Raw genomic sequence first — 26,752 nt, 5'->3', positions numbered from 1 at the left:
ATTTAATGTCAAATGCATTTAGTTATATTCATGTTAACTTATAAACACAAATACATTGGACATAAAAACTTTAATTGTAACGGCTGAAATCAATAATATATCATCAGTATTCCCATATTAACCTGCGGTGAAGGTTGGGGCTGCATAGTTGGTCCCGGGTCACCAATTGCCTATATGTATGCTCTATACAACACACAATGGTCCGGCCTGTTGTTGTCGCTTTGTTTGTTTTTGTAGCTCTATAGCAGCAACAAAGCAGTTATAAATCACAGTGCTTTCTCTAACTGTGCCAACCTCTTCCCCACATAGAAGTGCAGGGTAGATGTGGCTGTATACGTACAGTGCAAGAGTCATCTCTCTATAGTATAAATCTTTCATTACATATATGGCTATGTTTACAGGTATAGTGCACGGTAAAAGGTATTAGGGTTAAAGTTCGGACATCTTAGCTGTAGCTTATCTTATGCCCACCGCCTGCAGTCAGTCTCTAGTTAAAGACAAAAGGTTTCTTGAAATCTACAGTAGAAGACTATAGCTTGTTTATATGTTAGCTAAAACAAATATATAAAAAAAAAAAAGTAGAATAAAAAAACATTTTTTGTTCCTTGCAACTTTCCCTTCAACTGTTCTTTTTTTTAATGATGGGAAGGATTTTAATACACAGCCTAGCCCTAGGATCAGTTTTTACAGTAACCATCTCCGCCGCCATACAAGGTAGACAACGGGTATAGCGATAAACATCACGACTTCGTTCAACCAAGGATGCAATCAAAGTCCCCTTCAGTAGTCTCCTTGCACGTTTTCAAAGCGTGCCTCAAGATGTCCTCAGAGTGTCCAAGCAGGCCAAGTATCTTCTGATAAAACAGCGAGGACAGAGATCCTTCCCTGGGTGCCCGGCGGTGGCTCAGCCAGTGCGTGAACATGTTAGCAAAATGCACAACTAGATTCCAATAGTGAGCACGAGGGACCCGGAGTTCGATTCCGACTCCCGTCTTGTCTCTCCTCTCTTTCTCTGCCCTCGGCTCCCTGTCTGTCGCTCTACACTGACCTATTTCAAATAAAGAAAGAAAGAAAGCGTCCTCTCAAATCTGCTGTTGATGTTAACCAGGCTCCCTCCTCGTCGTCCACTTGTATGTTGGCGACAACTTGGCGTGTAACGCGGGAACAATCTCCCCTACTGCCACGGTCGCTGTTGATGGCTTGAGTTAGGGTTGTGGTGGTAGTTAGGGTTGGGGTAGGGAGGCGCGGCGGAGGCATTGGCATTGGGCATTGGGTAGGGAGGCGCGGCGGAGGCATTGGGCTGGGGGTAACCGGGTGCAGGGCCGGGGTTAGGGTTGGGGTAAGGAGGCGCGGCAGAGGCATTAGCATTGGGCGGGGGCGGGTAACCGGAGGCAGCAGAGTAGGGGCCCGTCATATGTGCCTGTGATGACTGAGCCGCTGTGGCTGTGTTGGAGGGCGAGGGGGCGGACGAGGAGGGCAGGTGGTGGTGGAGGTACATGGAGGGGGCGGGCGGGGCCGTCGGGGTGGGGACTCTCTGCAGGACCACGTGGGGGTACTGGGGGTGGAGCTGGGAGTCGGAGCGGTACAGGCCGCCGGGCAGCGGCGCCTTCAGCAAACTCTCCTGACTCCTGGAAGAAGAGAGAGAGAGAGAGAGAGCAGAAGGATTGTTGTTATTCGACACCACATTGCAAAGCATTTATTTTCTTTTGCGTTCTTATTTTTGGGGAGCGCTTGGCTTTCGGAAATTACATTTTGTGGCAGCCAAGTCTATGGACTTTTTCTAATGTTACTTTCAACAAAAAATATTACGCAGCCAAGTGTTGGGTGGATATGTTGTATACTGTAGTTATCCTGTACACAAGCTGAGATATTTTAAGCTAGCTTTGTACAGAAGTTTTGAAGCAGGCATGCAGCAGATAGGAGATAGTTGATCAGGTCAGGTTACCTCTGGTATCCTCTGTTCTCGTATCCAGTGAGTCCTCCGGTCAGGTAGAGGGGGCTGTCGGGCGCCAGCCGGGGGTCTATCCTCTGAGAGAGGTGGAAGATCTTTGGAGCCGGGAAGGCTTCCCAGTCCCCCTCCTCCCTCTCCAGCCAGCACTCGCTGCGCCGCGCCGAGCGCTTCTCTCTGCGCCTGCATGGAGGAGAGAGATGCCAGAGAGACACGCGTCACTCATGAACGATGAGACCTTCATTACAAACATAACCTAAAACAACACCAGAAACATTATATTATTATAAAGAGCTAGCCCTGAATGACCATAACAGGTCTGTATAAGTTGTTCGAATGGTACCAAATCGACCCTTACGGTTACGGGTCTAATTGGTTCCATTTATACACTCCGAGTTATGGGGGTCCCTGCAAATAAAACATTTGAAAACCACTAGTATAGCCTACTAGTTTTAACTCCTATAATGTGCCATACATAGTATTGGTGTCATAGTATAAACGAGTGCCATACATATTCTGAAGAAAACCTGGAGACTTGACATTCAGTAATTGGGTCTTATGACCACAATAAGAACATTAGAAGGTAATAAAGAAAATAAAGAAATTGCCACATGGACAAGACCAAGTCTTTGCCACGGACAAATGTCCATGTACGGACGGACATGTTGATGTTGATGACCCCTGGACATGAGTTGGTAACCAAATGGACTCTTAGGGCTGTATTTTGCGTGTCTTAAGTACCAGGTCTTATTCCCTAACTTGAGTAAACTAAAGACCTGGAGGCGTGATCAATGCCATTTGGCTATTCTGAGTGGCCAAAGAGCATTGATCACGCCTCTAGGTCTTTAGTTTACTCAAGTTAGGGAATAAGACCTGGTACTTAAGACACGCAAAATACAGCCCTTAGTCTATAGATCTTTAACTCTTGAGAGTGTAAATTGAAACCAAATGGACCCGTACAGGTCCATTTGGTTTCATTTTACACTCTCAAGAGTTAAATTATTGTTAAACATCTGCATTACTTTGCAGTCTGCACAATTGGAGAATGTAGAAGAACTGTTATTTTGATCAATGTTTGCCTGTTATCTCTCCTAATGATACGACATCAACACAGCATGGGATTGTGGACAAAATCGTATCCAACGACAACAAAATATTCGAAGTCTCGGGTCCGAGAGGCTAAACCTCATCAAATGGTGGTCCGTGGCTCAAATGCAGAATCAATAACGGGCCTTAATTGACGTGAAAAGGGTTGTGAAAACCACCAATCAAGCTTTTATATATATACTATGGGTGCGATCCCATGCCGTGACCCACCTGCTGCGTCCCTCTCTCTTGGCTCGCTGTCGGCCGGTGCGTTCCTGCAGACAGCAGATGAGGAAGGACAGGGACATGGCCAGGATGACCACTCCGCTGACCACCGAGGCCAGCACGGCCACGCGCAGACCCCTGTCCTCTGGCCGGGGGATGGCTGTGTGTGGAGGGGGGATGATGGGTCAGCGCCAGGAAAAGACAAAAAGAATGTCTTAAAACATAATGTGTCTTTATATCCAATAAATACAGTGTAGTCTATACATTAAAAAAAATTGTACAACCAGATAATACGATCAGACTTTTCTGTCGGGATGTATTAGATGTCAAGGCCAGAAAGTAGTTGTTTTTGCCACTCGGTAGGCGTTCCCGCATAACTTCCGTGTATATGATGATGTCACTACTGTTACTGTATGTATCTTCATCCAGTGGTCCATATGGAGCGCTCATTTATTAGTTTTAATATATCAGATTTAACGGTGAGATTTCTAATGGAGCGAGTATTGTTCTTTTGATCTACTTAAATCTTTACATTTAAATTATGAAAAGAAAACGGGGGAACAACGACAAGCAGCAGCAGCAATAGAGAGTATTATGCATAAAGTGAGTGTCAAATCGAGTGGCAAAGTGAGTGACAAAGTGAGTTTACGCATATAACGTCCAGGTATTATGAATCCGATGATATACCCTCTATAGTTAACTTTTATCTGGCCTTCTTCATGTGTCAACTGTATCCACACAGCTAAGACGCTGATTAACCCATTCTGACCTGAGATCAGATTCATACGAGGTTTCCACTGGACACACACTGGTCTGATGAACCCATTCTGACCCGAGATCAGATTCTAAAAAATGTCAGTCGTTCTTCGATTTTTCAAAAATAGCAGACCTACAAGCTCGTAGCGCGCCACTCGGTGGCGCGCTATGAGCTTGTAGATCTGCTATTTTTCAATAGCTAAAGCATAACATGATGCTGACACCAAAATGGGTGCCCGGTCAGAATGGGTTAAACCTGACATTTGAACCAGCTACAGTATAGGAATGTTCCTGAGCAGTAAACTGGCTTGTGCAAGTTCAACAAGTGGGCTTACAGTACATGCAAGCAGTTTATATACAGTGTGAATGGAAAAGCCGGACGGCGCGTTGTTGTGAATGAAATGCTTATACCCGTGAGAAAATTGCAGTCACTTTTGAAGTGGCAGCTACAATTAGGACGGCTAGGTTGTTATTGTGTTGTTGTCCAACACTTATGGAGTCTGCTTTATTTGTTTGTGTATTCACTTTGAACATGGGAGAAGTATAAGGATATCATGTGTATCAAGGGCATTTTCGGGTATTAAAGTAAATACCAAGCTCTTTCATGACATGCTGAAAGTCAGTGGTTCTCAACCAGTGGTCTCCAGCTATAAATCATGGAGAGTTGGTAACCAAATGGACCCTTATAGTATAGATGTTTAACTCTTGAGAGTTGCACTCTTACATTATTGTTAAACGTCAGCATTCCTTAATTTACAAAAAGTCTACACAATTGGAGAATGTATGAATACGGTTGAAAACCACTGATATACTCTGTCACAGACCAGCCTCTTATACAGACTAAGTTGGTCTATGTTCAACAGTGTTCATATTGAAATGTATGTCATGCTTGTGTAGCCTGATGGCCTCAAAAAGTCTAATATCTCCCATTGAGACATTCTATGTAGTCTAGTACATGGGTTCCCAAAGTGGGGTCTGGGGACCCCTAGGGGTACTTGAATGAGTTCCAAATGGACCCTGACGGGTCCACATGGTTCCATTTGTTCCATGTGTCTCAGAGTTAAATTAACAGTGGTTTTACGATATAAATTGGGGTACCAGAGAAAAATCCTCCCTTATCGGGGTCACTGGCATATTATGATTTCAAATGGGGGTCCCTGGCCTAATAAATGTTGATTTGGGGGTCCTTGACACAAAAAGGTTTCGGAACCACTGGTCTAGTGGTTAAGATGTTGGACTTTCACGCGGGAGACCCGAGTTCGAATCCCGGGGCGTATCTTGTTGTTTATCCCGTGCCTCCATCATCATGACACAGGGAGGATTTTGGGGGGGGGACCTCCTCTGTAGAGTAAAAATCCTCAGCGATGTATTCACCTTCACAGACGGGCAGGTAGTTGCTCCACTGCGGCTTGCCGTTCCTGACGGTGCAGTAGATCTTGTCGCTGCCGACCAGCTGGTATCCCTCACGGCACCAGAAGGCCAGCACGCTGCCCACCGACATGCCCGCGCCGCTCTCCACGTAGAAGGACCCGCGGCGCGGCGGCAGAACGGCCACGCACGACAACCCTGCGGAGAAAGAGGAAGAACGGCCATGCATGACAACGCTGAGGAGAAAGGCAGTGGTTTAGAAACTATACTCAATTGTTTTACTTAAGTGAAAGTACCAATACGTACTCGTACTCCGTGCGTTGCAACGCATTGTTGATGGAAGGTCAATATATTTCGTCTCAGTTTTAGTCATCGTAATATAGCTTATAGTTTTTATTTACCAAAATCAACACCGCTCTGACAGGGGCATGTCAAAGGGGTTCTGAACCCGTGGGTCGCCAAATTATTTTGGTGGGTTCCCCCTAATGTTTACATATAGAAGAGTTTACATATAGTACACATAGTGTATCCACATAGTACACATAGGGGGGGCGCGAGACACGGCCAAAGTATTTCCGGGGGTCCCTGCAGCCAAAAACGTTGAGAACCCCTGGTATGTCAGGTCAGGTCAGATGTAGCCTGGGGTCCACCTATGCTTTCTATGGCATAGGCAGCTCCTGTGTGTGTGTGTGTGTGTGTGTGTGTGTGTGTGTGTGTGTGTGTGTGTGTGTGTGTGTGTGTGTGCGTGTGTGTGTGTGTGTGTGTGTGTGTGTGTGTGTGTGTGTGTGTACGTGGGTGCAGACGATCAGAAATCAGCATAGTGATCAACGTTTGTGCTACTCTATGCCGAATTGAAGTGGTCTCAGACCCAGACTTTTATCTCTGTCCTCTGCTGGGAAACAGATGATGAATTACAGCAGGATGAACAAAGAGAAAGAAAGACATGAAGCAGAAGCTGAGAAGCAGCTTCTATTTTGGTGTCTTTGTGTATGCTAGGCTACAGTACACAGCCTGGTGGCTGCAGGGCTCTCACCCACACAGCAGCTATTGTTGGAACATCACTGCAGGCCACTAGGCCAGGCAGGCTGGCGCTGGGAAGCTGTGGAAAGTAACTAAGTACATTTACTTAAGTAGGGCTTACTGCACTTAAGTACAATTTGGCGGCATCTGCATTTCCAATTTCCAATACTTTTACTTCTACTCCACTGCATCTCGGATCCAAATATTGTACTTTTGACTCTATTTATTTGAAGTGGGGAAAGTTACTAGTTAATTTGTAGATTTTGATTATTATCACAAAACATACAGTAACCACTTCAGCCCTATACTGTATATACATTTCGGCCATTTGAACATTGCAGATCTACAAGCTCACTGTGAGCTTGTAGATCGGCTATTTTCAAAAGAAACAATGAAGCCCTATTTTATCTTTCAGCTATTCGAAATAAGCTGATCTGGAACCTCACAACGCATCACATCGCGATGCATTGTGAGCTTGTAGATCTTCTAGAACTTGTACAGTACAAATGAAACCTTAGTTATTGGTTAAATTGTTATCAAGAGACATTAGAATATATTTACTGTTGACTTTTATAATTGTTTTCATATCAAGGGCATGTCTGACGCTGCTGTTTGCTGCATAACTATAGGCCTACTGTAATCATGCTACTGTGCGTGCGTGCGTGTGCGAGTGTATAATGTTATGTCATTATTGAGCAAAACCCCAGGAGCGTGCAAGCTGCTCTTAGCTGATTAGGAGCGACAGATGGGTGGATTTCTGCAGTGGTGAGAGAGAGAGAGAGAGAGAGAGAGAGAGAGAGAATCCCATGATCCTGTGTAGAGATGACAGCGTTTCTCATCTCTTCTCGCTCTCTCTCACATGCACACAACAAGGCACACACACACACACACACACTACACACAGTGCAGTCGTGCAGTACAGTATGTTGAAACCAGTACTGTATGACATCCAGATTAGATCCCGAAGGGGAAAATAAAAGCCACTCTAGCTATTAACCCCACAGAGGCGCGTGTGTGTGTGTGTGTGTGTGTGTGTGTGTGTGTGTGTGTGTGTGTGTGTGTGTGTGTGTGTGTGCTCGTGTACACTTGACTCGACAGTACACTTCTCTCGCACTGACGTGTAACTCTTCTACAGTAAAATCCTCAAAGTGTACAAATAGACCCACTTGTACAGTTGTATAGTTAAATGAACACAGAGGATTTGTACAGTGTAAGAAAGAAAGAAAGAATACTAATACCATATATATTTGAAATTGAATATACGTTTTTTTTTTTCAATGGAGATATCCTAAAAAACAGGGTCTTATTATAATCGGGCACTAGACTATTTGACATTCAATGCTCTTTTTCCACAAATGAGTGTTGAAAAATGGGTGTCGTCTTATATTCGGGACAATACGGTAATCATATGGAAATTAATTAAAATGAGAAAAAGCTCTGAAAGTGCATGAAAAGGTGACTTATAACCTTAAGGCAGACTGTGTGTCTGGTCACAGGCTATTTATTTTGGATCATAATAAAATCACATGCAAATGATTCCTATTGCAACAACAGTATTTTTGTTCAAATAGCAGTGTAGCCAAATATAACCAGGTATGAAACGAACTCTACAAAAAAATAAAATATATTAAAAAAATTGAATAATAAAAAAATAGCCTGTGTGTTTTACATCTTCACATGATTTTAGGGAGTATGGACTATATGCACATGGCTGCCATCTTGCCAGCAAGGTGCTAGCAACTTCCCATAGACAGCCCATTCATCCAAACAGAAAAGTCAGTTTTTTTTTCCAAAGTGTTGGAGTTTGGAAGTGATCGTTGTATATCACTCATTGGCCCATGCGTAGCACCTGTTTTGAATTTGCACATAATGCAGGAGGCAGCAGGAGACGTTGCTTTACTGATAACGAGCACTTCCAAACTTAGGAAATAAATCACCTGCAAGGTATTTCTTGTCAGGAAGTAACTCATAACATGTCTACTGTGGATTTTTATGAAACAAACACATTGCAGATAGAAAGATGATTGTGAGAGGGAGGATCATGACTGATTTAAGCAGTCACACCTGGCCTGAGTCAAACTAGAACTGGACTCAGAGCTGGGTGTGGCTGCGCACCTGTTGTGCATGGACTTGATCAAGGCACAACAGGTTAAATCAGTCATCTCCACAGAGAGAGCCTCTGTCCGGACAGTAGAGCGCCATCTGCTCTCCTGTGTAAAGTATTATTGTGATGCTTTCAAATTGTTATGCCCTGGCTTAAGAGGAATAAAACAGCCTACTTGAGAACGGGTCACCGCCTGTGTCGTGTCCTTCCGTGCCCTGGGTTGTGTGACCCACTTGGTCACAATGATAATCCAAGCTTTTCGTACAGCTGCAATGTTGGTGAGTTTGACGTTGTTTAATACAATTAGATGTAAATGTCACATAATGCTGGAGGCAGCAGGACAAGCGCTTCCCAAGACTCTGACACACACAATAATTACCTGGCCATGCCAGGCTGGTGGATGTTTATATGAATCAAACACTTTGCGAGCTTTTCGTACACCTGCAATGTTATTGAGTTTAACATTGTTTGACTTTTCTGTTTGGATGTATATGGGCTGTCAAGGGCAAGGCCAGAAAGTAGGGGTTTTTTTGCCACTTAGTAGGAGTTCCCGTAAAACCTCTGTGTCCGATGATGTCACGTGCATAGATGGCCTCTATACTGGCGGGCCATAAATATAATCTGTTAGGAAGGAGGCTATGTGAAATCTGTCTTTTTTTTGGCCACAAGTGGCCCCCAGGCCGGGCTGGATGTTAAACATGCCTGTCCTAATCACACTCTATTTAAGCCCTGCTGTGTAGTTCTCTGCTCTCTGTCAGCTTCACTGTGTCTGTGTACAGTACATGTTCTCTGCTCACCTTACTGTATGTACTGTATGTCCACCAGTATTTGTGCTTATTTTTGACCAATGACTTGGCTTTGCCTGAATTTGTTGTTTGTTGCTTTTCATATTCTGACGGTATATGGACCGCAGAGGGCTGTGTGTGTGATGGAGGTGTTTTAGCACCTACGTAGGCACGCGCACACGACACGCACGCGTGCACACACAGCCTACATATATACCGACAGGGAGAGAGAAAATGACTGTAAAATACTGTATATTTTATGTTTATCTTTAGTTCAGTATAGATTAAGAATTGAATTGGACAGTAAACATTTCTGTTACTGAATGTGATTGTTTTATGGGTGTTTCGGACACGCTGTATAAGCCTTTAGCCACACACACTGTGGACACGGCGGAGCCAGTTGTTTGGGATCTACGTGCCAATCTGGGGACAAAGTTGGTGTTAGTTAGATTTGAAATTGACTGTTTCATGAAGTTAACCCATTATGGGCGGGATCGGTCCCCTTTTTGTAACTATTCGGTATTTAAGTCCGTTTTCTCAGTACAATATTTCAGGGGCATATTTAGAATGTGTGCAGGATTGAGTATGTTGAATCTAGTTTGCATTAATACGATCTCTAATGGAGGATTTATATACAATGGCGATAGTATTCAGTGTGGGTCAGACGGGCTGTCACAGCCAGATTTGGGAGACCAGTAGCTTTGTTGTTGCAAGGAAAACGGTAAAATTAGACTTTTGTGGTTGTTTTAGTCTCAGATGTATAGTCCGACGGAGGGACACAGTATAACTCTATGGGGACACAAAAGCGACACACAAGTAGGAGCCGGAAGTATCTCTGGAGGGGGTGCTTACGTCACAGCTAAAATACTGAATACCTTTACAAGACGGGAACCCCTTTTGGTGTAGTTGTTGCTACACCATACATACACCATGCTATAGCAAACATTTTTGTAATATTTGTTTTCAGAAAACTTGGATCAGGATTTTTAGATCATTTTTAGAATCGGCCATAGTCTTAAATGGTTTGGGGGTTATGTAAGGGAATATGGTGCGTGAGTGCGTTTGTGTGTGTGTGTGTGTGTGTGTGTGTGTGTGTGTGTGTGTGTGCGCGCGTGCTTATGTGCGTGCACACACTCGTGCGCTGTGTTGACTTTGTGGTTTGTTTGGTTAAACTCTATTGGTTCTGTTCTTATTCTGCAAAGCTTTAGCTGTCGTAGCAGGGAACTGTGGGGCGCCATTCATTCAGAGAACGTCCAATGGGCCGCCAATATGCCTTGGGACGCCAACCTGGCAACCCGTCTCAGCATGCAGAAACATCCATTGTTGTGTGTTGTTGTTCTCTATATCCTCTCGTCTTCTCAATAGCTCTGCTCCCCTGCATGGACGCTGTCAGGAAAGCTCTCAGAATAGTTTGTGATTAAAAAAAGATTAAGCTCCCTGCATTAAAGATTCACTGTTGCACCTGCTGATGCAGACACATGCACGCTATACTGTACACACACACACACACACACACACACACACACACACACACACACACACACACACACACACACGATTGGCTGGACAGGCCTGAGACTTGTGTTCTCACCACAGAGACCATTACTTTTCTCTCAGAGCACAGCCCACTTGGTGGCTAGGCCATCTAGTTTCTTGGGACATTTGTGGTCATAGTGGCTACATCTGTCATTGAAAAATGTAACTTTTTCAGCGATTATCTTAGTTTTATTAAGGGTAACTGTTGTATAATTGCAATATTACACGAGAGGTGTTCTTTATCGTCATTAATGCACGCTTGCAACTTTGCAAGGTATCTCAGAAGTAAAGTACCGGTAGTCTGATTTGGTGTAGTTCCAGACTCTATATAGCATTCAGAGATTGTGGAATGTTTTGTCTGGCTGCGCGAGACTAGGAGAGACCATTCACTTCCCCACCCAGATCTTACCTGCCGGTCGGGGGAATCGAACCGGCAACCTTCGGGCAACAAGGGCACTTCCCTGACCTTAAGGCCAGGTCTGAATCACAGACGACATGCAACATGTGAGCTTGTAGATCTGCTCTTTTGGCTGTTTTTTTAAACAATTGTGCCTGAACAAACATGCACAAAATAGTGAACGGCAGGTTGAAACAAGTGTCATTTAACAATAATTATTTCACCAGATAGAAGAACATTCCACTGAGGGAATGCACTATACTGTAACACATTATGTAATGAAAACGGAGTGCACCAGATGTCCCTTGTTGCCACGAGTTGTGCTCCATCACGTGGAATGTCTGAGGTTGTGTGACACTGTGCTTTTCAAAATGCCACCAAATGGAAAGGAGAGGAAAGTTGAATGAAATCTACATTTACGTTTCTTTTTACATTTTAAAGACCAAAAACATCTTCCCAAAATAGTCCAAAGATTTCCCACAATAATTGTGAGCTTACAAGCTCACAACGCATGGTGATGCTGCTTGAAGATTGTCTATTTTACTGTAGCCATTTTCATGTTCCTTTCAATGCCCTTTCACAATAACCTGCAGCCAGAGATTATGCCTATTTGGGGGTTCCTTGGCATGGGAAAGTTTGGGAACACTGGCGTGGCATGCTGTCAAAGATATTACACTGGCTGACAGTTCTCTCACCGCAACACCTTTTGTTACAGTATTACTGACTCATCTGTCTGTCTCTCTCTCTGTCTCTCTCTCTCTCTCTTGTGCCCCCACTGTATCTCCATCTCTATCTAACTCTCACTTTACATACACTCCCTTCGTGAGTGTATATAAAGTATCTATTTCTGTGGTCCCCAGCTTAGCTGCTCTCAAAAACGGCTAATTATCAAATCCCCTTAGCTCTCGCTCATCTGTGTGTGCGTGCGTGTGGTCACGTGCGTGAGTGCGTGTGTGCTGTGCATGTGTTTTTGTTAGAAGCATTTGTGTGTATATTTGTGCAGATAACCTTTTTGTATATAATGTGTATGATGGAGTGTAAAATGCAGTGTAGCCTACAGTGTTTGACACTGGTAGGTCACTGTGCCATCATGTGTTTCCGCCAAAGTGACATTGGTGGAAAAAGTATCAATACTGTAATGTATAAATATAAATGTATTGGGATCAAATGTAATGGTATCAAGCTCACAAATGGCCAAGATGTATACATAGGGCTGAAGTGGTTTAATACGAATCTACAGAGTAACTAGTAACTCAAGTTTTCAAATAAATGTAGTTGAGTAAAGAAAGTACAATATTTTCCCCTCTGAGATGTAGTGTAGTAGAAGTGAAAGTATTGGAAATTGGAAATACTTGGAGTAATATCTCACTATATCTCAAAATTCTACTGTACTTTGTTGCTTTCCACCACTGTTAGTGACTTTACAACACCACTGCAAAGGGAGGGCATGAGGACAGTGCTGTGGTGAGGAATTCACGAGAGGACACTCGGGGGTTAATGCCTTAACCTGCAGGGCTTTAGTTGGATCTATTGGAGGATATAATCTGCTCTGGGTGCTAAAGAGTTAAACAGAGCTGGCCTGACGAGAGCCCAGCGAAACATCTCTCATCCGTCCGTCTGAAACTCTAACTTCCTACTGTAAGTGGGCGACTATAGCAGCCACGCCACATGGAGAGAGAGAGAGAGAGAGAGAGTGACGACATGGGATAATGTAGACGCCATCTTCTTTGCACTTCCACGTAACCACGACAATGTGACACACAGTATATACAGTACCAGTACCAGTGTTGATTTCCTCGACTAATACTATGACAACTTAAAAACGAGACTAAAATGATAGGAAGGGACTAGTGGACAAGATGTGAGCTTGTAGATCGGCTATTTTCAGCAAGTGTAAAATCAGTCATTACGACATCAAGGCCCGCCGAAATACATTTTAGTCGACCAAATCAACTTCAGCTTTAGTCGACTAAAACATTCCAGGTGACTAAAATGTGACTAAATGGAAACCATACCGTATTCAAGAGACTGTGACTAAAACTACAAAATTTGCTGTCAAAGTCAACACTGGTATAATTATACTGTATGAAGATTATGTCTCTGAAGTGTGAAAGTGTCCCGTGAAGAGGGTCCTATGCTGAACCCTAGTGGGGAGCAGGTAACCATTAAAGGTTCAAATGGATTAACGCTTTCTTTAAAAACTTTGTTTTTATTTAGATTTTCTGGTGAACAAAGTGGGTCGTGTTGGGCATCACAGTACATTTCGTGATGGTTACTTACAAGTCATTTGTTACATTATGTTACGGGTCATACAGTCCCAGGAAAGGGTTTCCATATTTGAATGGTTTTCAGTCCTTCTTAGTCCGTTCACTCCCAGTGATGGAGTTCATGATTGTTAATTGGTATTCCATTTCTATTGTTGTTAAGACAAATCGATCTTCATATGTAATGTACAAGATAATGGAAAACAATGAATAACGCTCTAGTTTAACCTACAGTATACTGAACAAGGTCTAGTCACTAACCTACACTGAGCAACGCCCGTCAACGTCTATTTTGCTCAAAAGTGCTACAGTATATACAAAGATGAATGGTATATCGTTTAGCAAATCAGTGGTGTTAACTTTTGTTGACATCAAAACTAGGCCTATACCATATTATAGTCATCATGACATAATGGATCTTATTGCCCTTGTAGACAAAACAAAATAAGTAAATTAAAACATTATAATTTAAGAATGGATTATTTAATATGAATTGCAATTCTATTATTTTTGTTCAGTAACACTTCCTCGAAACATGTTTACCAACCTCATATATATCAGATAATTATTTCATCATACAGTAGCTGCAGTGCGTTCCGGAACACAGCTTCAAAACTTGTGTCAACATTCATCAAGTGTTTGTGGAATTTAATTTGTGACCATTTATCCTTTTAAATGCTGTTGCAAATGCTGTTTTGTTTGGCTGAGCAGGCCGGCCAGATCGTTTGGGGTGCATTAGTCTAAATACTGCACCCACACTACCACCACCCTACTCAACTTGAGAAGGTTTATATTGAGAAGAGGCTGCCTTGGTGATTTTGTTGTGCAAGCAGCACCACACTAGAGACCATTTACTTTTTTATGAGATGAAAAGGCGGAGTTTTAGAGAGACATGAAACACGGCATCCTGTAGTTGAACCCAGTTGAACACTGCAGTAAAACAATCAGATTGTTAAGTGGGCCAGGGAGCTTTACAGGGCAGTCACAGCTGAGTCGTACTCTTCTCAGCTGCACTACGTAAGGCAAACACCAGCCTCATCCTCTCCACACAGTGACTCTCACATTCTTCCCTCCGGCCGACAGTTTTAAAACACCAAGGTTGTTTGCACCGTTTGCTTGACGTGCATGCACAAATGCTCGGGACGTTATTTAGATAGATAGCATGTTGTTTAGACAGATGCTAGGTTTGATGTTTACCGGGTATCCTGGTTACATCGCAGCACTTGTGTTTTCTTTGCGCTCTGTTGTTTACTTGACCTGTTGTTAGCGGTTGACTAGATAGGGTTCATGCCACGTGCGCACTCTGATATTACACTTTAAAGTCACAGAGCATTATGCTGATAAATGCCTAAATTTGAAAGGAATTAGATATAGCATATCCTTGCCATCAGTGTGGGCGGTGGTGGCTCAGGCCTCAGGGGTAGAGTGTCCGGATGGTAACCGCAAGGTTGCCACTTGCCAGATCAAACCTGGGCTCCCCCAGTGAGTGTCGAAGCAGTGCCAGTGTCTTGAGCAAGACACTGAACCCCTAATTGCTCTTGATGTGCTGGTTGGTGAACCGCATGCAGGTTACTGCCACCATCAGTGTATGAATGTTTGTGTGAATGGGTGAATGTAATGCAATATCTATGTAAAGCGGCTTGGATAAAAGGCGCTATATAAATGCACCATTTACCATCAGGCAGAAAACATAGTCATACCTCCAAATATTAACTTGTTTTTGGGTAAAGTAGCAACTAGATTTGCTATTTTTGTTACATGAGTCCTGAAAAGTATCCCTTTTGGACATATGAGGTATATCCATATACATGCTATGAATGAATGATAACCCACCTTTTGAAGAATATATTGAAGAATATAAGATTCTAAATAAGAAAAGGAGTGACAGACTTTCACAAAACAGTGATGTGACAATCAAGATGAATCTGATTCTTAGAACCACCCTGAGCACATTTACTTTAAACTGTGTCAAATTTTCCCATTTTCCACTTTCTCTCACTTACCCCCTGTATTAATGCCTGCATGTGTACCCCTAGGTGTAGCCTACAGGACACGTACTCCCATTTGAGAACCATGCACTGATTCATAGACTACAGAAATCGCCTTTTCGCTGTTTGTTTTGTTAGCCCAAAAGCGTCCCGTCTGCAAGACAAGATGAGAGTGCTTTGTATTTCTACGGGTAAACAGCAGCGCGGAAATGATTGGTTTATTACAGTGGTTTTCAACCAGTGGTCCAGGGACCACCAGTGGTCCTGGAGGGGGTTCCAGGTGGTCCCCAGCTAAATGATGGAGAGTTGCACCACTCAGTTAACACGGGTGTGATTTTATTTTTTACACGTATAATTATTTATTTTGTTGTCCTATATTGCATGTAATGTTTCTGTGTTACCTTAATTAGTGGCACCAATTACACACCGCAAAGGCCCGGAGCTACTTGTGATGTCATGGGTTCGGGTCCAGTGATCTGTGTTCCATTTAAACCTCCCCCCCACCCCCCCCCCCCCCCCCCAACCCCAGTCTTTCTCTCCACCTTCTCTGTTTCCAGTTAGTCTTCATTGTGCATTACAGTAAAAGCAAAAAGCCTTAGAATAAACAGAATCAAAGAAATGTAGACCTTAAAAGGACTTTGGTCGATTGTCCAGTTGACTGCAGTGCGTGTAAAGTAAAGCCTGTGATATAGTGAGCTTACTTTCCTTCTGGGGACAACTGAATCAATATAGGCTATTAGAAACCTGATTAATTCTTTGTCTTCCGGAAAAGCCACCAGCTATACTGTAGGATTCAACCAACACCAGAGACAGAGTGACTCACTTATAGTTGTTGGTGGTATCCTGCAAAAAAAGATCTCCAATTTGCTGGGGTTTGAATTGAATTACTAGTTTTTATTTTATTTTATATAATTCATGGTGAAAATAACAAAAAGTTAAATACAAACATAATAAACAGCTAACTACATTAAATATATGAAGCCAAATATAATTATAAGTTGTTAACAAGCTTGATAAAAGCTGATAAAAAGGCTTGATGGTAATACAGGAGAACTGAGTCTAAAAACTGGATGTTGCTATAAAGTTATTTTTTATAGTTTCTCTGAGCCTTTATTGTGACAGGTACAGTGGGGAGAGACAGGAAGCATGAGGGCAGTGCTGGAAGAATTACACAATTGTTTACTTAAGTAAAAGTATCAATACTTCCATGTAAAAATACTCACAACTCACAAGTAAAAGTCAGGAATTTAAAATTTACTCTAAGTCTAGTCCAGTTATTTGTTGACGAAATTGTCAGTATATTTAGTCTTAGTTTTAGTCATCATAGCTTAGTTTTCATTTAGTTTTTTGTTTAGTCTTCGTCAGTGAAAAAGGGTAATGGACTAAATCAACACTGTTGTGCTGTCAGTATACAAGCCATGTGAATTGAAAGCTTTTACATCTTCATTCAAAGAACACTTTATTTATCCTTGCATTATTAGTAGTGATTCTTTCATTATTCTGTCGCTGATGCTGCGATAACAACTAAACACCCAGAGAATTCTGAATATGTCCAACCTGGCTGTGTATAGGGTAAAGGTTTGCGCTTAGGCCTGCTGTAAATCCATGCATGTGGTGTGGTGTGGCAACTGCCGGTCTGTACTTTTTCCGGTCTGTGCCCAGGCGTGTGCGTGTCTCACACTGCCAGACACAGCAACAGTACTGTAGCAATCATTAGGAAACACACGACTGTGTTTGTACACTAAACCTTTAAGAAGATTGGTGCCGTTTGGGCAGGGTGTGTGTGTGTGTGTGTGTGTGCGTGTGTGTGTGCGTGCATGCACACATGTGTTTGTGTGTGAGTGTATTAAGCACGTGAGGTTTACACTTCATCATCTGCTGTATTTGTGCACACGCCCGTGGCCTGTGTATCATAGAGGGAGCTAGGGAGAGAGGAAAAAGAGAGATTGAGGTAATGGGGAGAAAAAGAAGGATGGAAGGAGGTAGGGCCTGCACACCATTCTTTTGGTAAATAACTACTTTATTGAATTAAACGACGTTTCGATCTTAATAGATCTTCGTCAGGTCAGTATACAGATGCACACAGGTTTCATCACTTTTGCCCTTATCCATGTATACTGACCTGACGAAGATCTATTAAGATCGAAACGTTGTCGTTTAATTCAATGAAGTAATTCTTTACCAAAATAATGGTGTGCGGGCCGGGCCCTACCTCCTTCCATAATTGCCTTATTGGCCCTGCACCCACTGTCGAGGTGTGTGTAAATAAGTATGCTCGAGAAAAAGAAGGATAAAATGGAAAAGGCAGAAGTCTTGCGAGAGAATATAAGAGTAAGTACAACAGAGAGGACAGAGACAGTGTGGAGAGATTCATTGAGGCGGGTAGGTGGAAAAATGGAGGAAAAACGGGCGAGGAAGAGAAGCGACTGCACGCTCCAGTGCATGCTAACTCATGCAGACACAATGCAATGCTTCTGTGATGCGCTCTCTTTAGGCGGTGCAGCTGAACACAGCTAGGCTATAATGAACTATTTGAACCACATCACCTACTGCCACGCATGCGCGTGTGCATGTATGCACGCATGCATGCACACATGCAGTGGTGGAAAAAAGTCCTGTAAGATGTTCTACTTGAGTAAAAGTGTCAATAAATACGATGTGAAATACAGCAAAGTACAAAACTATTGGCATCAATAGTACACATTATGCAGAATGCATACATTCAAATGGCTGATATGTAGGGCTGAAGTGGGTAATCTTCAAAATACATAGTAACTAGACAACCTCGGAGAGGTCGCAATTTTAAAAAATTGCAGAGTGTGGTTGCCGCAGTGACTTACATATATATACCCCTCCCACTGATATTGCCAGCCTGTTACAGTTTCAAGTCACACCTTAGATCGTGTGTAAGTAATTCGGAGGGGATTTAACCCCCGAAATTCTGGTTTTCCGACAAACGGTTACATTTATCGCGTTTGCGGCGCCCCCTATGGATGAAAATGGAATTGCTTTTGGAACTCGGTTGAACGAACCACCCCGGACATGTGATTCAAATTTGGGATGGATTAGACATTCCGTTTGTGATTTATGGCATTTTTCGTGATATAGGCCCCTCCTACTGACTTCGGAAGACGATTACGGCCGAACGATACGCACTACCGAAAATCTGCAAATCTGTTTTAATCGGATGGGTCCAGAGATCACGTGTACAGATTTTTGTGAGATTTGGACAAAATCTGTAGGAGGAAAAGCAAAAAGTGTGTTTTGGACAAAATTCAAAATGGCGGAAAATCCATCATGGCGGAAATGGGCGTGGCCTATATGGGGAGATGCGTCATGACCCAAGGAATCCAGGGAAAAAATAATTTTGATTTTACGACATACGGTTCAAGAGTTATGAGCCAAAAGGTAAAGTGGGCTGTTATAGCGCCACCATGAGGCCGACCTAAAAATATATATTTTTAATTAATTTTAGTGATAATTAGGAAATATTCCTCCAAGTTTTGTAACTATAGTGCTTACAGTCTCAGAGGGAAAAATACTTGAATGTGATTTTTTGCATTTTTCCATTGAAGTCAATGGGATAATTTAATTCACTAATAAATTCATATCAATTAAACTATACAACATTTCTCTTAGCAAAGTACACGCCATCGATTCCCGATTTTTCCGGTCAATTTGACATATGGCTCAAGTGTGTACAGTCAAAACTGAGGGAGGAGTAGTGCGTCAAAATAAAGACTAGTGGAATAAACTATGGAACTAGAAAGGCAGTTCCTGTAGAAACTGCGTGGGCTCGCATAAATTGCAATGTATAAAGTTTTTGCCGTGTCAAGTTTGAAACTCGGGGACCGGAGTAATAGTGTTCCCATTGGTGGTCTAAATCCATAATCAAAATTTCGGGACTGTAGCATATTGTAAACAAAAGTAGAAAATGTATTAAAGCTGAAGTAAAAGTAAAAAAAAAGTATGAACATTTGGAAAAACTAGTTTAAGCATAAATAACTGCATAAAGCGGAATAAAGTATGTGGAAGCTGTAGAAGTGTTTTTTAAAGTTTTTCTTTAAATGTAAAAAAAATAATCTTTATTAAAAAAATTCAAGTTTTTTCTTTTTAAGTAAAATATATATATATATTTTTTTTTCATAAGTAAAAAAAAAAAAGGTTAAAGTTTTTTTTTTAAGTTTGCATTTTTTTTCAAAAAATTTCATTTTTTTCAAAAAATTTCATTTTTTTCAAAAAATTTCATAAATTTCATTTTTTTCAAAAAATTTCATTTTTTTCAAAAAATTTCATTTTTTTCAAAAAATTTCATTTTTTTCAAAAAATTTCATTTTTTTTCAAAAAAATACTTTTTTTCAAAAAAATACTTTCTTTTCAAAAAATACTTTTTTTGGAAAAAATACTTTTTTTCAAAAAATTACTTTTTTTCAATTTTTTGCGTGCGTGCGTGCGTGCGTGCGTGCGTGCGTGCGCTTGCGAGAGCTGTGTAAAGGCCAGCCAATAGGAAGACAGGGTGTGTGTGTGCGTGTGTGCGTGCTCTTGCGAGAGCTGTGTAAAGGCCAGCCAATTGCACAAATAGCAGACCTACAAGCTCACAAGGTATCGCAGAGCAACTCATTGAGATCTTGTAACTTTAATGTCAGCCCTGTAATTAAGCCCTTATATGTCTCAGCTGTGGACGTAAAAGACTTCCAAGTTCTATGCCAGTACTATGACTGGGAGATTATAATGGCCGTGAATGGGGGGAAACTATGCCCCGAACAAATTGCTCTATCGCAAAAAGTAAAAGTCGAATGCAAATATTCTTTTCGCTGTGAGTGGCCTGAGATATTGAGGTACACCATGTGCGATTGTGGTGTTGGTACGATTGAAAATGTGGTTATAAGAGCGAGTTAAGAATTGTCAGCGCGATAATTTCCTCGTAAGAATTATACAATGGAGGTCAATGAGCAGATTGACTGTTTTTGTGTCACTTAAAAGGCCGTAGTTCACATTCTGTATGTCTCTGTGCTTTGGTGGTCACATTGTGTGAAAGAGGACATGTGTGGCTACAAAATGACCAAAGAACATGCGTGTAAAATGAATACTTTGGCCGGGACGACAATTTGTTTGGTAAATTTTCAAGGAAAGAATTTCAGTTTCCACACTCTAGTCAAAGAGGCCCCGCACTCTAAGATGGCACTAATTAGCCGAAACGGCCTGCGATTGAACTGCGATTTCGGAAAAAACGTTCAACGTATTCGAATACGGTTTGAACCGTCCAGAGTCCAGAGTCGTGTGAGCGTTCTAAAGTTTAAATCACGTTTCTACGACAAAGTATGCCAGAGTAATGAGGCTGCAAAAGTGAGCTTTATTTAGAGATAAATCCCATACATTGTCAATGGGAGGGAAAAACTATGAATAAAGTTAAATATTTTAAAAAGTATAAACTTTTTCAAAACAACTTTTTCACCAATGAAAGTTCAAAGATAGATGAACATTATAAAGTTTGAATGAAGTTTCAAAGTGAAAGTATGACGGAGTAATAAGAGCTCAAAAAAGTTAACTGTGAAAAATGGGACCTTTCTTCCATCGACTCTCATTATAAAGAATGTAAAAAAAAGTTAAAAAGTTAAAAAGTATAAAAAGTATAAAACTTTGTAAAAATAAAAATACAAGCCACAATCACTTCAAAGAGCTGAACAGTTTGAAGTTTGAACTAAATTTCTAGCATAAAGTATGTGGAAGTAGTAGGGTGTCAAAAAAACGGCGGAATAAAGAATAACTAGAAAGCAGTTCCCTACAGAAACTGCGTGGGCTCGCCAAAAGACGCAATGTATATAATGTACAGTAGAAAATGTATTAAAGCTGAAGGAAAAGTAAAAAAAAAAAATGTATAAAAATGTGTAAAAAGAATAAGCATAAATAACTGCATAAAGCGGAATAAAGTATGTGGAAGTTGTAGAAGTGTTTTTAAAAGTTTTTCTTTTTAAGAAAAAAAAAAAAAAAGTTAAAGTTTTTTCTTAATAAGTAAAAAGAAAAAAGTTAACGTTTTTTTTTAATAAGTAAAAAAAAAAAAGTTAAAGTTTTTTCTTAAGTAAAAAAAAAAAGTTAGTTTTTTTTAATAAGTAAAAAAAAAAAGTTAACGTTTTTTTTTAATAAGTAAAAAAAAAAAGTTAAAGTTTTTTCTTAAGTAAAAAAAAAAAAAGTTAAAGTTTTTTCTTAAGTAAAAAAAAAGTTAGTTTTTTTTCATAAGTAAAAAAAAAAAAGGTTAAAATTTTTTTTTTTAAGTTTGCATTTTTTTCAAAAAATTTCATTTTTTTCAAAAAATTTCATTTTTTTCAAAAAATTTAATTTTTTTTCAAAAAAATACTTTTTTTTCAAAAAAATACTTCTTTTTCAAAAAAATACTTCTTTTTCAAAAAAATACTTTCTTTTCAAAAAAATACTTTCTTTTCAAAAAAATACTTTTTTCAAAAAAATACTTTTTTTCAAAAAATTACTTTTATTTTTATTTTTTTGCGTGCGTGCGTGCGTGCGTGCGTGCGTGCGTGCGTGCGCTTGCGAGAGCTGTGTAAAGGCCAGCCAATAGGAAGACAGGGTGTGTGTGTGCGTGCTCTTGCGAGAGCTGTGTAAAGGCCAGCCAATTGCACAAATAGCAGACCTACAAGCTCACAAGGTATCGCAGAGCAACTCATTGAGATCTTGTAACTTTAATGTCAGCCCTGTAATTAAGCCCTTATATGTCTCAGCTGTGGAAGTAAAAGACTTCCAAGTTCTATGCCAGTACTATGACTGGGAGATTAAAATGGTTCTGAATGGGGGAAAACTATGCCCGAACAAATTGCTCTATCGCAAAAAGTAAAAGTCGAATGCAAATATTTTTTTCGCTGTGAGTGGCCTGAGATATTGACGTACACCATGTGCGATTGTGGTGTTGGTACGATTGAAAATGTGGTTATAAGAGCGAGTTAAGAATTGTCAGCGCGATAATTTCCTCGTAAGAATTATACAATGGAGGTCAATGAGCAGATTGACTGTTTTTGTGTCACTTAAAAGGCTGTAGTTCACATTCTGTATGTCTCTGTGCTTTGGTGGTCACAATGTGTGAAAGAGGACATGTGTGGCTACAAAATGACAAAAGAACATGCGTGTAAAATGAATACTTTGGCCGGGACGACAATTTGTTTGGTAAATTTTCAAGGAAAGAATTTCAGTCTCCACACTCTAGTCAAAGAAGGCCCGCACTCTAAAATGGCACTAATTACGCGAAACGGCCTGCGATTGAACTGCGATTTCGGAAAAACCGTTTAACGTATTCGAATACGGTTTGAACCACGAAAAAGTCCAGAGTCGTGTGAGCGTTCTAAAGTTTAAATCACGTTTCTACGACAAAGTATGCCAGAGTAATGAGGCTGCAAAAGTGAGGTTGATTTAGAGATAAATCCCATACAAAGTCAATGGCAGGAAAAAACTATAAATAAAGTTAAATATTTGAAAAAGTATAAACTTTTTCAAAAAAACTTTTTCACCAATGAAAGTTCAAAGATAGATGAACATTATAAAGTTTGAATGAAGTTTCAAAGTGAAAGTATGACGGAGTAATAAGAGCTCAAAAAAGTTAACTGTGAAAAATGGGACCTTTCTTCCATCGACTCTCATTATAAAGGATGTTAAAAAAAGTTTAAAAGTTAAAAAGTATAAAAAGTATAAAACTTTGTAAAAATAAAAATACAAGCAAGCATAACTGCAAAGAGCTGAACAGTTTGAAGTTTGAACTAAAATTCTAGCATAAAGTATGTGGAAGTAGTAGGTGACCGAAAAAAGTGGCGGAAATTGGAATAAACAGGAAGAATAAATATAGACTGTGGATAACTATTGTGTGCTCGCTGAGGCGAGCCCACAATAAACATAGGCTGGCAATAACTAGTGTGTGCTCGCTGTAGCGAGCCCACAATAAGTGGAATGAATAAAGTGTTACAATTACAAGAGTCTGGTTGCCCTGTTGGGCAACCACACTAACTAAGTAAGTAAAAAGTACAATATTTGGATCCGATATGTAGTGGAGAAAAAGTCATTTGAAATACTCAAAGTACAGTACTCACATACTTAGTTACTTTCCACCACTGCACGCACGCACACACGCAGACTATAAATATACAAGTCACTGAAACTGGCATTACAATTGCCCTGCACCTCCTCAGGTGGTCATGTACATTTGAATACCATTGTTGTGCATTTCATTTCCAATGAACTTGGCGGCCGGCACCTATTGACTCCCACAAATAAAACATGCTGCGAGCAAATCTAACAATTTCGTGAAAAGAATGTTAAAATGACCGTTCGGTGGGTTAAATTGGAGGAATCAACAAGTCTCTCTTCCTGAGAGGCATACTATCTATTCTACTTTCACCAGCAAAACTTAAATGAAACTGCAGCAATTAGTTCAATATAAATATAATATATCGGAATCGCTGCATCTTCGTTGCTTCTTCGCCTGGAAAGGAGCCATGGTGGTTCGGGCATCTGGTTAGGATGCCTCTCGAGCGTCTCTCTATAGGGAGGTCGTCGAGGCACGTCCCACTGGGAGGAGACCCCGGGGCAGACCAAGGATGAGATGGAGGGATCACATTGACTCACTGGCCTTGGAACGCCTCCGGATCCCCCAGGAGGAAGTCACTAATGTTGCTCTGGAGATGGAAGTCTGCAGCTCTCTGGTGGAGCTGTTTCCCCCGCGACCCGACTATAGATAAGCGGTTGAAGGTGGATGGATGGATGGATATCGGAATCGGTATCGGGCCGACACTGGAAATATCCAGAGATCGAATATCGGTCATAATTTCAATATCGTGCATGTTTACGTTTTGAGATTTTTGCATTCCATAAAGTAAAGACGTAGTGCCACATGAAGTCAGATGAACACATGCATAACAAGTTCATATAGCGAGCAGATAATCATGTTACAACATGATTTATTCATTGCACCTCACCACCAGCACGGGGACATTATATCTTTAGTTGATGTGACCCAAATGTGCTTGTTTATCAATGTTTTATTTACAATGGAAAGTCCAGAGGTGAGTCACGAGGATAATATATCCTGCGTATGATCTATAGATTTAAATCAGTGGTTTAAAAAAAGTTTGTCATCCACGCCACCCCTGTATTACATTGTTACTTTGTAGCACCATATGTGACCAGATTTGACTGAGGGGCTGCCACTGGATTCTTTTGTAATTTTCGTTTTTCATTTCAAGCAAGGAATAGCTTAAAATTGACATTGGTTGTTCAGTTTGACCCAACAGTTTTGAAGATATGTCTTACAGCTCTGACAGTTATTTCAGACATGCTCTAGTATGTGAACAGTCTGCCTGTGCTATTAACTCATTTTGGATAAAACATAAATAAATTCAGTTTTTCTGCACAATGGCAGCCCCTCAGTCAAATCTGGTCACATATATTCATGTCATATTGCAGTTGGCCAGAACCTTGAGGTTCCCAGTTCGATCCCCTGAACCCCTAGTTGCTCCCGATGTGCAGGTTGGTGCCTTGCATGGTTAACTCGGCCATCGGTGTGTGAATGGAATGCACAAGAACGCACAATAAGAATGTAAAGTGCTTTGGATAAAGGAACCATTTACCATTTATTACGGTTCGTAAAAAAAAATGTAAATCTTCACCCTAAGACACAGTATGGCATGAGGAGAACTTGAGATAATAGTAGTCTCTATTACGACAGATTGAAAATAACAAATTGACATTTAACTATTTGAACCTCAGCATGCGATCCCTCCCTATTCTGGTGGGGAACATTCACCGGAAATCGGCTATATTTGGCGAGGACTCCGAGGAGGTTCGGTGGTCTGTCTTACACTAAGTATAGAGGGGTTTAAGTGGTTAAACTGAAGCGATATGGATAGATTCCAAAATATGATCAAAGTATTCCACGGCACCCCATGGAGTGGACTTTCGTCACGGCACCTTAGGGTGCGAGTCGGCACACACTTTGAGAAACCCCCAGCCATCCAGCCAGCCACACAGACAGACAGACACTTGTGTGCATGCCTGCGATGCATGCCCACAAACTTCCTACCTGTATAGTTGTTGGTGGGGCTCTGCGTCTGCATGTCTGTCTGGGTTTCCGTCTGCAGGTCCGGCAGTAGCCTTACAGCCGTGCTGTTCCAGTCGTCCCCGTACGCCGGCGTGCTCCGGAGTTCCTGGACGTCGGGGGTCTCGGTGGACGACGCTCTAGCCAGGACCACCAGGGCACAGGCCAGGGGCCACAGCGACAGCTGCGGGTGGTGCCGCCGCCAGGCAGGGCCCCGCCGGACGCAGGGCTGTGTCACCAACACATTGAAGTTGACGATTAACTGACTCGTCACACAAATAATAATCGCGATTTAACTATTTAATTGTGTTTGTGCTGTTGAACATTGGAACATTATGAAAAAAAGAATACACTTCTGTTTGCTTCGCAAAATAAATAACACGGTAACTGTCATTTCTCAACCGTTTCGGACGCAGGGGTGACTCGCCGGAACTGGGGCCGGCACCCTGGGCACGTTCCTGTGGGTCTGGAACTTCCGGGGACCCCCGGGGGCCCCAACATAGAGTTGCACCACTCACGTCACACGAGTGTGATTTTTTTATTTTTACATTTGATCTTTTTTAAAATATTTTATCTACAAGCTATTACAACGTGTCACAAAGTGGCGCGTTCTAAGCTTGTGTGCACATTTTTCAACATGGAAAGGACTATGGCAAAAATAATCGCGAGTACTGTATCTCAAATAATTGCGATTTAGACGATTATATATTATAATTGTGACAGTCGCCTACCTGGACGAGGAGTCTCACTTTCCAATACATGGTGGCAGGCGGGAAGGAAGGAAGAAAAGGCTTTGTGAGGAAAAGGAGACGGAGGAGAAGATCAGGAGTCCTCACGCTGGATGTCAGGACTCCCCTCCATGTGGACCCGTCACCCGACCCATGCAGGAGTGTCTCACCAGCAGGAATCACTCACAACAAGGATGGACTTTAACATCAAACTTTGCAAGTCCTCACTCAGTTTCCCCTTCTGCTCCTCTCTCTCTCTCTCTCTCTCTCTCTCTCTCTCTCTCTCTTCCACTCCTCCTCTCCTCCCTCTCTTCTTCTCTTTTCTCCTCGCCTCTCCTCCTCTTCTCTCCTCCTCTCCTCTTTGTTGCTCTCCTCTCTTCACTCCCTCTGTGAACGGAGAACAGCCTCTGTGCTGCTGCTGCTGATCAGTGCGCTGTCATGCTGAGAGAGAGAGAGA

At 41.6% G+C, this 26,752-nt stretch overlaps 1 protein-coding gene across 1 annotated transcript; it reads right to left on the bottom strand.

Annotated features, from left to right (window-relative positions):
- Window positions 1-1,174: 1,174 nt before the first annotated feature.
- LOC308310613 (uncharacterized protein) lies at window positions 1,175-26,328 on the bottom strand (the record flags this gene model as incomplete). The annotated part of the gene is made up of 6 exons (XM_080756995.1): window positions 1,175-1,628; window positions 1,946-2,131; window positions 3,266-3,419; window positions 5,390-5,581; window positions 25,553-25,796; window positions 26,299-26,328. 6 exons carry the CDS (start codon window positions 26,326-26,328, stop codon window positions 1,175-1,177), a joined length of 1,260 nt encoding a protein of 419 aa, XP_080613121.1.
- Between the last annotated feature and the right edge of the window lie 424 nt (window positions 26,329-26,752).

The sequence above is a fragment of the Protomyctophum bolini genome, assembly GCF_963924005.1.
Source record: "Protomyctophum bolini genome assembly, chromosome: 23".
Classification (NCBI taxonomy): Eukaryota; Metazoa; Chordata; class Actinopteri; order Myctophiformes; family Myctophidae; genus Protomyctophum; species Protomyctophum bolini.
The sequence above is the reverse complement of the archived record's forward strand: the minus strand, read 5'-3'. Positions and strand labels throughout refer to the sequence as shown.